The 16,098-nt window shown below is 37.7% G+C and overlaps 1 protein-coding gene across 2 annotated transcripts in view; it reads left to right on the top strand.

Annotated features, from left to right (window-relative positions):
* The window catches only part of LOC128993786 (protein-methionine sulfoxide oxidase mical3a-like), a 122,394-nt gene that overhangs the window by 15,500 nt on the left and 90,796 nt on the right, over positions 1 to 16,098 (top strand). Inside the window, exon 1 of one of the 2 annotated variants that reach the window (XM_054417793.1) lies at positions 2,959 to 3,026. The exons of the other annotated variant lie outside the window; for it this stretch is intronic. Coding sequence (XP_054273768.1) covers positions 2,974 to 3,026 — 53 coding nt within the window. The 5' untranslated portion in view covers positions 2,959 to 2,973. Of the gene's footprint in view, positions 1 to 2,958; positions 3,027 to 16,098 lie in introns of those variants that run through there. 2 annotated transcript variants of the gene reach the window in all.

Here is a 16,098-nt window from a genome sequence, read left to right as displayed (position 1 = left end):
AGTCAATCGAAAGATACACTAAACTAGCGAAATTAGTTTCCGATGTGCAAAACACTACAAAAAGTATATACACACCATTTAAAATTAGGAAACCAGAATTTCAAAACATTTTCTCAATTCATCCATCAGCAATGGTGTTACCTCTAAGGTAGAGACTTTATTCAGCTTGTGTTTCCTCTAAGGCCACACTTAATACACGTTAACCAACAAAAAAGGCAAAGAACGCAGCTGTGGAAATAATTAAACGCCTTAACAAGGACACACGGTGATAAAACATCTGGTGGCTTAACCTACATATGAAGTGGCATAATACTTTTTGTATCTACTTACTACTAAATTATGAGCAGAAACTAGTTAAAACATTTCATTGTGGAAATTTAATTTCATCAATCACCTCGTTAAATTGTAGCTGGAGGGATCGAAATTCGTGGAGTCAATCGAAAGATACATTAAAATAGCGAATTTAGTTCTTATGTACGAAGCACTAGAAAAAGTATATACACACCATTTGTAATTAGGTAAACAGAATTTCAAAACATTTTCTCAATTTTACCCATCAATGGTGTTACCTCTAAGGTATAGACTTTATTCAGCTTGTGTTTCCTCTAAGGTCACACTTTATACACGTTAACCAACGAAAAAGGCAAAGAACGCAGCTGTGGAAATAATTAAACCCCTTTAAATGCCTTAACAAGGACACACGGTAATAAAACATCTGGTGGCTTAAACTACATATGAAGTGGCATAATACTTTTTGTATCTACTTGCTGCTAAATTATGAGCAGAAACTAGTTGATAAAACATTTCATTGTGGAAATTTAATTGCATCAATCACCTCGTTAAATTGTAAACAGAAGCGAAGAAAGAAGGTGATAGAAGGTAAGGTCGGTCAGTAAATGGTGCATAGATGTCAGGGACTCGGAGATGGTCAAGAGAACGGTAACTGACCTAGACTACGCGGTTACAGGTGATTAAATTGCAAAAACAACGACAGGAAAATGAAGAAAATGGCTTTATTGTTTGATAATCAATTATGTTCTGGTTCAGTATTATTACAAGTTGTTACAGTTGTAGCTATAAATATTGTGAATGTATTATTCAGGGTTGAACGCCTAAAACACCTGAAGACGCGGTGAGGTTTACAGATTTCGTCGTTTTTTCGTACAGAGGAAACGTCGTGAATTTTGTTTTTTGTTAATCAGTGATGGGAATATACGCGTTTAATCCTTTAAGCGGGGTCAAATAGATAAAAAGTAACATAATAAATTATCAAAGAAGTTCCCGACAAACTCCTGATAAATCTGATAAACCTTTTTCCTTCTACAAATACACCTAAAGGGAAATTAACTGTTAACCATAACATTGTTTATACCCTTATCTACTGTCAAGTTCGTCGTATGAAATGATCAAGGAAATCAGGACGTTAAACGATAGATAGATACAAAAAAATAGGCGTAGATACAAAAAAAAAAAACAAAAAAAAAAAACATAATAACTCTAAGCACACTTTGCAGGTTTATTCTGACTGTCTAGGTTCACTTCGATAAGAAACTAGCAACAGCTGGTCCACATGTAATTTTTACCTCAGTATCCAAAGTCAATGTTGTATATAGTTCCTGGTGACCGAGCTTTGTAATAGGTCAGTCCTCTTCGGTTGTTTTGCAAATAACTTCTCCAAACAATCGCCCATTGGTAGGTTATTCACGTACGTTGTATTTTCTCAAACTCTATCCAATATAGCCTATTGTTACATTTTACACATATAATTGACCTTGTCGTAAGAAAGCATACATTAGTTTCTTGTTAAACTAGAAGGACTAGGTTAGGTTCATACATTGACTAAGCGCAAATGTTTGTATTTTAAGCCAAAGATTGAAAAGTTAGTGTTGAATAGACGATAGCTGTGTTACTGACTAAGATCATCTGATTTTTGGTCAGGAACATTTATTAAAATTCCCAAAAAGCTTCAGACTTTTCTCCTGATCGAACCTATATCTGAATATTACACACTAACTTTTTTAGACAAATTAAAAGCAAAATGACCAATAATTTCCTCTTAAAATCTCCCCAAACTGTATTTAGTACTCGTAATCCAACGTATAACAACGCTATACGTAACGTTTACACATTACTGCCACCTTTGCCAACAGCTGAAGATGAGTCACAGCTCGGTTGGCACCAACCATCAACCCATTACATCGCTATCACTGGTGATAACAGTAGTAACAAATGGAGAAGTGGTTGTATTAGTGTGAACCATTAGTGGCCCATCCATCATCTTCGGTGAGGTGACAGTCAGTGGCGAAGTGCTGAGGGAGACGGGGTGTGGACTCGGGAGTGAAAAAGTATGTGGAAGTGTATAAAGTAGAAATGAGGTTATAGAACGGTATATAAGAACACGGTGTAGAAGGGGTCAAGAAGACGTTTGTAGTGATAATGAACATAGAAGTGTAAAAGACAACAGTTTAGAGTGAAAAGTACGGGGTTGTAGAACTGTATTGAAGTGTAGAGTAAAATGGGGTGTGAACACGTTTAGAAGACTTTGGGAGTAGAAAAAGCATATACTTGTATAGGAAAGGAGTGTAGCGGAGTTTTGAAGTGTGAAAACACGGCTTTGCAAAACGTATAAAAAAAACATGTAATATAGAAGTGAAAAAAGTAGGAGTGAAGTATCTTGAAGTGAAAAAGATACGGGATTGTCGGACAGTATAGAAGTGTAGAACAATTTGGGTCTATGGGAGTCTAGAAGTGTAAAAGACACGGGGTGGAAGACAATAAGTATAGAAGATAGACGCATAGAAAGTTATAAGATAATAAAATAGGCTATAGAAGTCTAGTTACAGGGGAAAGAAGTATAGAAGAGGCGCTAAGTGCGATACCTTTAAGGGTGTAAATGTGTAAAAGAACCCAGAAGTTTAGAGGGTCGAAAGGTAGAGAAGTTAAGAAGAATCTGGGCTAAATAGTGTGTAGAAGATGGTGTACAAGTGGCTAAGAATAATCACTAGGTTACGATTTGGACGCAGAAAGTGAGTAACTTTAGTTAATTTAATCTTGCTGCGTGTTTTTTCATTTAAAATGCTGGGCAATAGAAACTCGTAAACTAAAAATTAGTTTTGGTTTGTTTACAGACATTTGCTATAGACGTTCTGTTTAATTTAATGAGATTTTTGACACTCTTGTTTCGTTCCAATATGTTATTAAATTATATTTTCTATACTATCAAAGGTAAATTATTGACAATCGAAATTGAAACGTAACTGAGTGTTTTTGTTTCGTTAATTCTACTGCTCGATAAGTTATATACTGTATGACTAGTTTACAAAGTAATGCCATTAATACGCTTAAATAGCTTTCAAAGTAATAAGGCTCTTAGGTTATTGTGTAGAAAGTCAATTAGGCTAAAACCAACGATACAGATGTTTTTGCACTTGTAAAACACGTCACATGTTCAATTATGCCACCTGTTTTCACTAAGTAGGTTTCACCTTTGACTTTAGATACTGTAAGCATACTTCTTATCCTGTAAAACATGAAGCCTGGTCCAACGTTTGATATTGACAGTATTTTAAGTCTGGGTTTGGAGTAAATTTTGCAGTATGATTTTTTTACCTAGATGTGGGGCAGTAACCAATAAATGCATCGTTTTATTATGTTTAATTGTGTTATGTTGGAATCACAAGGAATAAAAACATCAAATGCACAATAACAGAATATATTATAAATCTGACTTCGAGTCATTGATCAAGGATAGTGATACGAGTTCTTTTACGTATAGTTATAAAATGTAGGGAAAACAATAAATATAAACATTACACATAACGAAAACATGAGGTATAAAAAGGTTCCTTTAGTTCCGAAAACTAAATTGACATTGACGTTAAGCTCTGAAATCCCTTCTGTGGGTTATTTATATTTCAGCCAAGTCGAAAAACAGTAAAAACAATACAAGATGAAGGCTTGCTACCTCGCCAAATTTGGGAAAGCTTCTAAGATCTGTCTGAGATAAATGATTCTCGCTACGCACTGCAGACAGAAGTTGGTTAGTTGGATGTTTTGGCACAAAAATATTTCTACCACACATTAATAGTTTTCACTGGTTAGTTCTCCATTTCAATTTTAAATTATTATTTTCAGCTGTGTTGAAGTATTTATAGGTCGAATATTGTGTCAGCCTTTAGCAGTACTCGTGGGAATAAGAACGCACAATGGAATGTCATAGGCAATGTTGTCGCTGACTATAATCAGCTGATTCATTAGCCAGTGTGAACAAAATGGAAAACTAGGTCTGTGGTTCAAGTCGCACACGAAAATAGTATGGTAATGGTTTGAAACTTAACGTGGAAAATGTTGTTTAAAGTTGATTATTTTTAACAAAAGGATTATATAAACAGTGCTACTGACTATGCCTAGCTACTTATTGGCCAGGAATTGAATGTCCAATCATGAAGAGCAGCAGGGTATAATAAAGAAAACAACATTTTCAAAAATATATTAACATTGTAACTTTTGATCATCCTCCTTTTGATTACCCAGCAAACGCTGTAACCATCGACCTGATTATTCATTAATAAAACTATTAAAACATAAAATAAGTAGTAACTTAAAAGAAGAAGAAATATTAGGTGCAAAATGTTTGTTATGGGAGGAATAAAGGGACATGAAGGGACAAAGAACATGAAGTCATAGACAAAACATACTCCGATTTCTCATCCTATGGAACAGCTGAAGACAATTTTATTGTTAGTTCTTTTCGTTGCACTGCAGAGGTCGTGTTTTGTTTACAAAAAGTTTCTAGTGTTTTCAGTCATTTAAAACTGTTTTAACCAAGTAATACGATCTAATCATAAACAATAACTGGTCCCCTAGTCATATAACCAAGCAGCATAACACAGATCATAAAATTAACCCTATTATAGAAACAACATTTCGTTAACACTAGCGATCAGTGTCACCGGACATGAACTAGACACGAAAAACGAGCTTCAAAATTTACAGTGGGATGAGAAGTTTACTTGTGTTGGTTAGTCTATGATAAAATATAGGTTAAGTAACATTTTACAACCTATGGGATATTGTTGATAGTCATCTCATGTTTTGCAGTCCCAGTAAGATTAAGCACGGCCGCAAGTCTACACAGCTGGTTTATTGATACTTGAGTGAGTCACCGACCGAGTTTACAAATTGAACTGATTCATTGTTCATGAATCACTCAGGAGTGTTCGGTTTTGAGTTAAATTTATGTTTCTTGTTAGTGTTTATTGATGTTTTTGTTATCTTCGTTAGTATCGATACAACTTAACAGTGATAAGGATTTAATCTAGTGAGTTAAATGGGATTCTGTTATAGGCCATAGGATTAAAATCTATTATTATCTTTGCTCTGACACATATTTTGAGAAGGTTTTCAAACATCTTTCATTTTTTTCCTTTCTTATTGTAGTAGTAACATTCCTTTAAGTAAACTACAGTAATGCAAAACCTAAAAAGTCTATTCCCTAATTAAGGAAGCTTTATGGGGTTATGAACTAGCACTTTAGAAGAGCGCCTTTCCTGATTTTCTTTAATAATATTCCAGTTTATGCCTTCAAATGTGACTTTGAAAGCTTGTGATAAATTTTAAAATTACATGCCACAAGATTATCTACATCAACTTACATATTCGTATATTATACGAGTATTTTACTTCTAGATTTTGTAAGTAATTATTAAATTAAAAGATATTAGCTCATAGGTTTTTTATACTCGTATTTTATTTTATTATTATAATTCATCTAACCTTTTTTGTCTGTTCTAGGTGAGTGGTACATTTGAGTTACACAAGATTAGCGTATCGTAAGTAGAACACATCTGGTTGAAGATTGAATTCACCATTAACAATTTCATTGGTGATTGGTTGTTATTTGCTAAAAAATGTTGCTAAATCAACAGTATGGTTTAAAAGAAAAATCAAAGGTAAAACATACATTCTTTTGGTATTCATAATTTCTTCGATAGATTTTTACTTGTATCAAAACCTAAGACCATAATATGAATATGTTGAATGATAATTTTTCAACTACAGTTTCACTTATTTGGAACTGTGATACGACGCCCACTTAGGTGCTTTTTATGCTGGAAATGCAAGACGGAGTGCAGAATGGAGTGAGATGATCTGTGTAACTTTGCTACTGGCTGAGACCAGATGTTTCATTAGTCAGGATTTAATAAACAAGGATAGCTGAGCCCATTTCCGAACCATCAAAAAGCTACTGAATTCTCTTATGATCAAACCGGTGACCTTCTGATTAATAGGCGAGCACTACAACCCCTCAGCTATTCATTTGTACCTATATCGGAACTAGCTGGTCCTGTACAAGATGTGAATGAACCCGTATAGCTGCATATGTATCTGTACATGGACCGTTGTGCGTCCCAGAAACACAGTAATGAGACGTTGGTGTTGAGCAAGTTGTGAGATGTCTCTAATTTGCCACTCCCCGGCTAGTCACGTCTACTCATCACTTTAGCAACCGAGGTTGTGGTTAGAAGTGCAACTAGAACTGTCGGCCTCTTTAGGCAATCCAACAACTGCAGTCGGTCTATTTAGGCAATTTTAACAACAGACTTTGGCTGCGTTAGGAAACTTAGCTACCAAAGTTGCTATCTTTAGGACACTTAAAAACCGAGGTCAGCCTCTTGGGGGGGGAAACTAAGCAACCGAGGCCAGCCTCTTGGGGGAAACTTAGCAACCGAGGTCAGTCTCTTGGGGGGAACTTAGCAACCAAGGTCAGGCTCTTGGGGGGAACTTAGCAACCGAGGTCAGTCTCTTGGGGGGAATTTAGCAACCGAGGTCAGGCTCTTGGGGGGGAAACTAAGCAACCGAGGCCAGCCTCTTGGGGGAAACTTAGCAACCGAGGTCAGTCTCTTGGGGGGAACTTAGCAACCGAGGTCAGGCTCTTGGGGGGGGAACTAAGCAACCGAGGCCAGCCTCTTGGGGGAAACTTAGCAACCGAGGTCAGTCTCTTGGGGGGAACTTAGCAACCGAGGTCAGGCTCTTGGGGGGAACTTAGCAACCGAGGTCAGTCTCTTGGGGGGAACTTAGCAACCGAGGTCAGGCTCTTGGGGGGGAACTTAGAAACCGAGGTCAGGCTCTTGGGGGGAACTTAGCAACCGAGGTCAGGCTCTTGGGGGGGAACTTAGCAACCGAGGTCAGGCTCTTGGGGGGAACTTAGCAACCGAGGTCAGTCTCTTGGGGGGAACTTAGCAACCGAGGTCAGGCTCTTGGGGGGAAACTTAGCAACCGAAGTCGGCCTCATTAGGAAACTTAGCAACCGAAGTCGGCATCTTTAGGAAACTTAGCAACCGAGGTCAGCCTCTTGGGGGGAAACATAGGAACCGAAGTCGGCCTCTTAGGCAACTTGGTAATCGAAGTCGGCCTCTTAAAGCAACCTAGTAGCCTATCCGAAGTCTACCTATTCAGGCAACCTAGTATCCAAAGTCGGTCTCTTTTGGCAACCGATGTCGGTGTCTTTAGGAAACTTAGCAACCAAAGTCTCTAGGAGACTATTTAACCATTTAACATTCTTTGCTACTGTTCACCGCCACTACAGATTAAAACATGGTACGTTACAGCAAAAATTACATTCAACAACCTCATGAGTAGGTATCAATGAAACTATTATCAGAAGTCCCGAAGACATTCTGTTTATTCTCAGAACAGCGCTGGTGAGTAAGTGTAGAAGGATTGTGGTCCTGAAGGCCTGGTCGGTTTCCGGTGCGTCGAGAGTCGAGACAAGCCACCATTCATCCTGATAACATACCAGACTGACACTAATCCGGACCCGGGCTCTACACACTCACAACTCGCCACTCGCCACTCACAGCACTCCCACAATATCACAGTGGAGCTGCAACATTGTGTTGCTACAACTTGGCATCGTGCAGTCGAGATTCAACAACTGTTTTGCAACATTGTGCAGAAGCAACTCTGCAACTATATACTGTACGACTGGTTGAGTCCAAACATTCAAATTCAGTAAACAAATTTGTATGATTAATAAGTACTCAATTGAGGAACGATAGTATTTTGACTGTACGGATGTTTTGGGTATTTTTCAAATGACGCGCTCTTAGGGCTAGATCAGGAGCCCTTGCCAGACGAAAAAGCCCTAAGGCCGCTTGCCGAATACGGCTGAAGTTTTCGGCAAAACTCAACAAAAAGTTCAGATATAGCTGGTTTCCTAGCTGCCGAATTCGGCAGGTGCTGCGCCAAGGAAAAGACGAAGGTCGCGCGACATTTACAATGCAGCCATCTATATAATCCTGAACGCTGGTCTCCGTAGCTGATATTTGGGTAAAAAGACAAATCTCCTTGTCATCTCAGTGAATGTGGCTTTTTCCCTAAAACATCAAGCGTGTCATATAATCTCAAAAGTATTCAAAATATCTAGGAAGTTTCACCACAGCCCAAGTATTCCCCACATCGTCTTGACCACTACAGTAGCATTGTTGACGAGCGGCTGTCGCACTGTTGTGGGAACGAGACATTACTGTTGACCAGTCAAGTGTAAAATAGGACTAGGTTAGGTCACTTACACCGCGGGTTAGGTCAGCATACTACAGCTGTCTCGTGGTAAACCAGACGTGACGCCGTTGACTTTGGATACACGGAAGTTAACCTCGCTGTTCTGTAAATCTGAAGATATGTAGACAATGTTAAAATGTTGATTGTTTACCTTTTTCTCTTAGGGAAACTTTTTACGTTGCGCTTTTATTTTTTGCTATAATAACAGAGTACAGGCAATATTTCCGGAATAAATAATTATATTGTGAGGTTGTAGTGCTCGCCTGACAATCGAAAAGTGGTCGGTTCAATTCTGAGAAAATTCAGTAGCTTTTTGTTCGTTCGAAACTGGACCCAGCTGTTTTGATTCATTGGACTTTGTCCTTTGTCCTGGATAAGTAAACAGCTGATCTTAGTCAGTAACAAAACTTGGTAGGATGACAATAAAATCTTACAAATCAACACCCTCTACAAACACCGTGCATAAATTACGTTAAAGTGCACAAAGTTGTGGAATTTTTTACTGTGCAATTTTAAGTTTTCTTCATCTCCAACTTAGGCTAATGTTCTTGGCACTCTCGCAGATCCAACGTTGTTATGCAACGCTTTGTTTAACTTTGCTTCGAGTTCTCAAAGGAACCTTAATACAAGATTTCTTCTGTAGAACATTCCGAAACTTGTAATGTTTATAACTATTCGCTCCCTCAAACTTCATATCTAGTTGATTGTTGGAGGAATGTTTCTGATTTTAACTATCAGTCTAAAGCCATTAGAGATTATCTATCGCCTCTAATGGGTCGTTTTAGTACTGAAAGGAGCTGTGTACAGGATTGAACACTTTGTTATAAATACGATAGTATCAAGTAAGGTCAATAACTTACAATATATGGAAGATTAAGCGACCTACGCAGCTCAGGCGGGTTAGGCCCTCCATACACGTAACGAGCGGCCGGCCGGCCCGGCCTGAACAGTCCACGCCGGCCGGCCAATCGTTACGTGTATGGGGTCGTCGTCCGGCCGCCGGACGACCAAATTGAACGGACGACGACTGATGGGATTCCCATCAGTCGTCGTCCGGCCAACCCCCACCTTCAGGCCGATCGTTACGTGTATGGGGTCGCCGGCAGGCCGACAGTACAGTAGTAGCATTATTTTTGATTTACGTTAATTTTTAAGGTTAGGCACGGTTATTGACATAGCTCCAAATCTCAGTCCGGCCGGCAGGCGAATCCGCCGGCCGGCCGATCGTTACGTGTATGGGGGGCCTTACACACCGGTGTCACTGACTTAATGTCACTGACATTTATCGTGCTAGTGACATGTCACTCAAAAACCAACCTGTGTTAACTTATGGAGCTATACACACCAGTGTCACAAACACGTTGTCAGTGACTCGTGCCTCTAGCGAACTAAAACTGTCGGTGTTTGGCGAGTTGAGGTTTTGGAACTTTTCAGGGTGTTGGAACAACAGTCTTGTTGAAGTAAATTGACTGAATAACAGATTATCTTTCAAATCAGGAAGGGTCCAAAATTATCTTTTAACATGTATTTTCGCCGACGTCTTCTTCTCGTTGACACCAATAGCAACAACACAGCATGTGACAATATTGAAACTGATTCCTTCTATTGCATGTCACCGACATCATGATATTGACATCAGAAATGTCTGTGACACCGGTGTGTAACCCTGTCTGTTCAATAATGTAATAACTTTGTAGACAACTTTGGGATCATTTAACCTAAAGACTTAAAATACCAAACATCTGGCTCTTGTTTCAATTTTTTTCCAAAACGTTTACTCATTCGGTTTGGCGTTTCTTGTAACTCAAAACCTCTGAAAATAACGTGAAATTCCTCCTGTGTGAAGTGAAGAGTGAGACATTCGTGAGTGGGCGGAGGGAATTCTGGGAAACGAATTCCGGCCAAAAATAACACAACATAAACAGCTGATCGGTGATCCGCGCGTGGCTACTCCAGTCTACTCCAGCTGATGACTAGGTCGATCTCTTTGTTGAACGAGCCAAGCGAATGAATCTACTTAAGTTACCTGATGCTTTTTTTCCTTCATTGCTAAATATCACTTACAATCACTAAATTTGAGTTTTGGATGTTTCGATGCAATTAGGTTTTTTTTCTCTCTCTTGATCTTGTTAATGTTTTTTATTTAGTATCATCATTAAGTGTCTAAGTACTCCTGAATGTTTATGGACCTGTGTATAACTGTATTAGCAACTCATTCCCAAACACAGACGGATAGTCTACTTGGGAATTATTTTTCCTGTACACACAATTGTTAACAAACATGTAACATTAATTCAGGAATAAAGAGATTTTGATTTGATTTGATTTGATTTGATTTGCTAGCTAATGGGAGGTTTAGGTTTAATGTATCATACTGTATCTTTCTCTGAAATTTTCTCGTGCGAAGTTTTTACAAGATCTTATACCGAACAACGAAATGTAATTGTTATGAAGTACAATTCTAGACCCAATTAAGCACAAATGTATATAATGCATGGTTCCAAAAATGATGACAAGATTATTTTATTACATAGATTTTTTATGAATTCATATATTCCACTAATGTTGGTACTTGTATGTGCAATTTATTATCAAGAAATTTACTGTTCATTTCAAAAGTCTGGTTTAGTTAGGTCAGGTGAAATTAGGTTTGGCTGGATTCGATTAGAATTATTTATTACTAATTAGTCGTTAGTGTTTTTGGCACTTGAGTGTAGAGTATTTATAAAACGATTGTACAGTAAATATCGTACATGGCTAAGGCATAAACCACACATTAAATATAAACAATAAATTTTATTCTCATAATGCCCGAAAAAATGCATAACCGATGTAGATTTCTACCTAGAGCCAAAAGAAATCCTTTTAACATAGTCAATACCTCATTCGCTATTTCAACGAATATTTCCAGTAGCAGAAACATGTTGTCCGTTGGTGTACTCTCGCGAATCCATCATCAACTTATTCTCTCGACCGTGAAACGCGTTAGCTCTCTGCCTAGGAATTACACATGATGGACTTGTTGCCATACTAGGACTGAGTGCCTTACCAGTAAGTGGTCAGTGGTCAATAGCCATGAGTCTACTGTAGTAGGTCAGGGCCACGCAGATCGGTCACTAGGTGATATCTTACTGCGGAAGAAACGGGTAGAAAACGTGTGTGGTTTCTGTAAATATTTCGATTGAGTCCTGTTTTGTTTACTTGTTCGTTGATATGTTGTCACAGTTTGGAATTTATATGTTTTCCACTTCTCATCTTCACTATTATTTTTTCCTATATTATTTTGATTTTGACATAGTGTACTGGGAGGGAATTTATATTTCCGCGAGTTCTTTAGGGAACTTGTTCACATATTGTTGTTGTTTTCAAATGTTTAAATTTGGCACGATACTAGATATTTACATTTCTGTTACTACTGTTAGCCATAAGGTACGAGGAAGACGGAAATTCATTGTGTTTATAACAATCTTTTATAACCTGGGACATTTAAGTGTATCTGTGTAGAATTCTTTGTATAAAATTTGTGTATAAAACAGTCCACCTCCTTGAAGTAGTTGTATACATGCAGCCTTCTGTGCTCAGGAGTTGAGTAACACAAGGGAATTTCGCCTCGTCAACCTCTGAATTCCACAGTACAATGAGAAACTAAAGCGTGGTGTTAGGCAGTTGCATTACTAAACAATTCTAGTTATTCTTATTTTAAAAATTCCATATTCAGCCATAGTCATTGTAGCTTCACTTTTAGAACGATACAATAACGTATGACATTTGTAAATTAATGTAAATAATATAAAACATATTTAACACTAAATTATTATTCAACACGTATGATAAACATATATTTTAACAAAGTATAATTCAAATCAATTGCTTCTACCACAAAATAGAATTTAATAATTCTCTTAACTGTTCTTCCACCAATTCATATCAAATGAAGGATTTGGACAAACGTTTGATTTAAATATGTTATCACATTTATATTCATTCAATCCTGCAAAATAGATACGATTTAAATGTGGCAAATATTAACGCCTCTTTCACACGACGCGGCGCGCGCCGTGCGGCGCCCGCCGGATCCGGCGTAGGGCTATGGGAGTATATGAGTCCTTTCACACTATGTCCGGCGCGCGAGTTACCGCCGGATGCACCTTGAGCCGGACGACAGCGCCGCGCGGCGTCCACGCCGGACAACTCGGTGAAGGTGCATTGGTTCTTATGGGAGCTTTCACACGGTGCGGCGCGCGCCGCACGGCCCAACCCCTACGCTGCCTTATTTTAGGCAAACTACCTGACCAAGAGGGTGCAACAGTTAATTAAGAAATTATATATCGTTGTATCGGAAAATAATATATTTATTTAAAGTTATTACAAAACATACATTTTTATGTTAATCCCATGCAAATCGACCAACTTAAAGTATTAAAACAAACATTTTCATTTAATAACTAGAGGAGAATATTTAGTATTAAATTAATAATTTAGTAATTTATACGTAATGAAACATTTTTTTTAACTTCTAGAATACAATATTTTCAGATATGACGAATACTTATATATAATACGTGAAGGTGATTTCTACGAAATACTACTCCTCCGTTAATAATGAACCGATTTTTACAAACGATGTGTCAAAATTAAGTATTTGTTGTGTACACGCCCCCTTTCACCAATTCATGTAGTAAAAGTCCTCGGGCTTTGCCCCTCAGGCCATCAAAATCCCAATGTATATCTTATGAAGACAAGATTTTGTTTAGTTAAACGGACGAATAATTTGTATTAATTACAGCTGTTCATAGTACACACATGATACACACAAGAGTTTTCGTTTTCAGTTTCGATAGATGGAGTGGAGTGAGCATTCGTTTTCAGAGTGAGTTCGTTTCCAGTTTCGATAACTGGAGTGGAGTGATTGGTTACATTATCTTTGACTTTGAGTTGACTCTCACACGTCAACCGAAATAGTGACAGTTTTTGTAAAAAAACTCCTTTAATATTTTGCAATTGCTCAAATTCGAGCAACAGGTGCACTAGTTTATTATATTTAAAATTATCCGTTTCATTTAATTTGAACTTTTAAGTGGAGTATTCATTTAAAAGCCACAACTGAACAGAAAATAATAAATATTTAGGAGTGCCGTACGGCGCGCGCCGCACGAAACCGTACTAGTGTGAAGACACACGCTTGTCCGGCGCAGCGCCGCGCGGCGGACGCCGTACGGCGCGCGCCGCTTCGTGTGAAAGAGGCGTAAAACCTAGATAGTTTTAATGACAAACATTGCCCATTCAATTCTACATCAGTAGAAAATAACCACTGAATCCGTGGATTAAACAGGATCGATAACGCTAATAGCTTTGATCTGTTATCATTTAATAATACCATTTATCCTAATGAGATTTTAAAAGTTTTCCAATTTATAATTGAAATTAATCATGTGGTCAAGTTCTTTTCGTTCGCACGTTGTTCATAGATAGTTAGTTCTTCTAGCACGTTTAATTCTTTTGAATTACCTTATGGGTGGCCCTGCTCTTTATTGAATTACATATTACGGTACAGCAAAGTTTTTAAATATTATAAATGTAAAAAATAAAACAACCAATCCGTTTACTGTCTTAAGAAGTTTCCAAGACCTTTTTTACATTGCTACATTTAAAACACAACCAAATACAAAAAGGGCTGAGTCATTTACTTGAGTGCTTTGTTAATTTGAGAAGTCTCCTAATTCAAGGGTTGACCAGACGTTCTTTCTCACTCAAAATGGACAAAATCAAGTTGAACAAACACCGAACTCAACCCCAAAAATAGGTCGGATCCGGTAGGGGTTTAATGTACATTATTTACCCCTAAATGTTGTATATTTGGCTTGTCAAAAGGTTTAGACGATTTACCTATCCAATGAAAGTGTTAACAGCAAATCGGGTTGACGACGATTTTAGGTCGAGATTGTTTCGGAAAAAAAACTCAACAATCAAACCCAAGAAGTAAAAAATTATTCTTTGCCGTTGATGGTTAAAAACTAGACCCAAAAATCATTGGTTCCTGGTAAAAAAAAAACAGCTGATCATAGTCAGTAACTAGACAATCAAGTGCAACAATTTCCCAATCCCAACCTGTATAAACAGCCTTAGTATCAAAGGTCAGCCCCAACATTATCTCTGAAGCTATATACGTAGTACCGTGTTTGCCATTTAAGAGGACACATGGTGGAATTTTATCTCGCAAAAGGTATTTATTATACTTTCACTTTCATTTTTTTGGGCTGTCCACATTATTCCACCCAACAGTAACAAAATCTCACTTTTTCACTCACCAGATTAAAATACTCACAAGGACGTGTATCGCAAAAAAAATGAAAAATGAAATTTAAATACATTTCGAGCAGCAAAATATTAACCATCTTTGATTAGCCATTTTCTAAAATCAAAACCTGATACTGTAGGGATTTAATTTCTAAGGAATTTTAGTTAAACAGATACAGCTAAGTGGTTAATTTATAAATAGACGCACCAAAATAACTCTTTTAGAATACAATTCGTTGTCACCAGACGTCAAATTAGTGGAGACTTCCATTAGTTGCTGTGGAGAAAGGAAGGGGACATTTGAAATAGAGTTGTAACATAAACCACAGGTCACGTCTGGACACGCCCTCTAAACAGCTGATCCATTGTTGGACCTTGGATAGCGACAAACAGTAGACTGCTCCCCTTTATGTTTATCGGATTGTATTCGCAGAAATCCTAGCATGTTTTGATCCAATGTGTTTGTGTGTATATAAACAAACTAGCTGTACCCGCGGGCTTTGCCCCGTTTAACTTCACAAGTGAGCATGTTCGCATGGCTCAATCACGTCCTGGTTGAAGTTCGTTCGCTACGCTCACTTACCTTTTAGTTGCAAATTGGCTGTAGTCAAAAATTAAAAAAAATAATAGTGCTGCACCCTGTTGGTAATCCTTGTAACTTTAATGCTATTGAACGTCATAGAACAGAACCAACTTGTTTAATTGAAACAGCTGTTAAGAAATTCCTTTTAATATGAAAAATCATAAGGTTAACATGGGAAACTCCAGAGCCACTGGAGCGGAGCCCGAAAGCCCGATCGGAATAAAAACTACTTAGTTTTCCTATTTAATGCCCAAAGAATCGGTGTACCGAATTTCAGCCTCCTAGGTAAATGGGATGTGGGAGAATTAGTGATGAGTGAGAGAGTCAGTCAGTGAGGGCTTTGATTTATTTATTTAGATAAATGGGTGAAATTGAAAATTATTGACTTCGGATGATGCAAGTAGAATTGTTATCCAATGGAAACTCCAATGCCTGTTTGACGTGTGTTCTATGTGCGTTTTTTAAATTGTAAATTTGTCAGTGTGAGGTTAACTCGTTGGCAATAATACCGAAGAACGAGAGCTTTTTATCACTGTATAGTCTTATTTATGTAAAATATATTTCAAGAAATACAGTTGCGTAATCTAATTGACCCCTACATCAACCGGACGGAGCTAACCTATATTTTCAGCTGATTGCATAAGCATTTCAAATCT

Source organism: Macrosteles quadrilineatus, unplaced genomic scaffold (genome assembly GCF_028750875.1).
Source record: "Macrosteles quadrilineatus isolate MER2022 unplaced genomic scaffold, UCM_ALF_1.0 Scaffold_5__1_contigs__length_97177068, whole genome shotgun sequence".
In the NCBI taxonomy this organism is placed as follows: Eukaryota; Metazoa; Arthropoda; class Insecta; order Hemiptera; family Cicadellidae; genus Macrosteles; species Macrosteles quadrilineatus.
The sequence above is the reverse complement of the archived record's forward strand: the minus strand, read 5'-3'. Positions and strand labels throughout refer to the sequence as shown.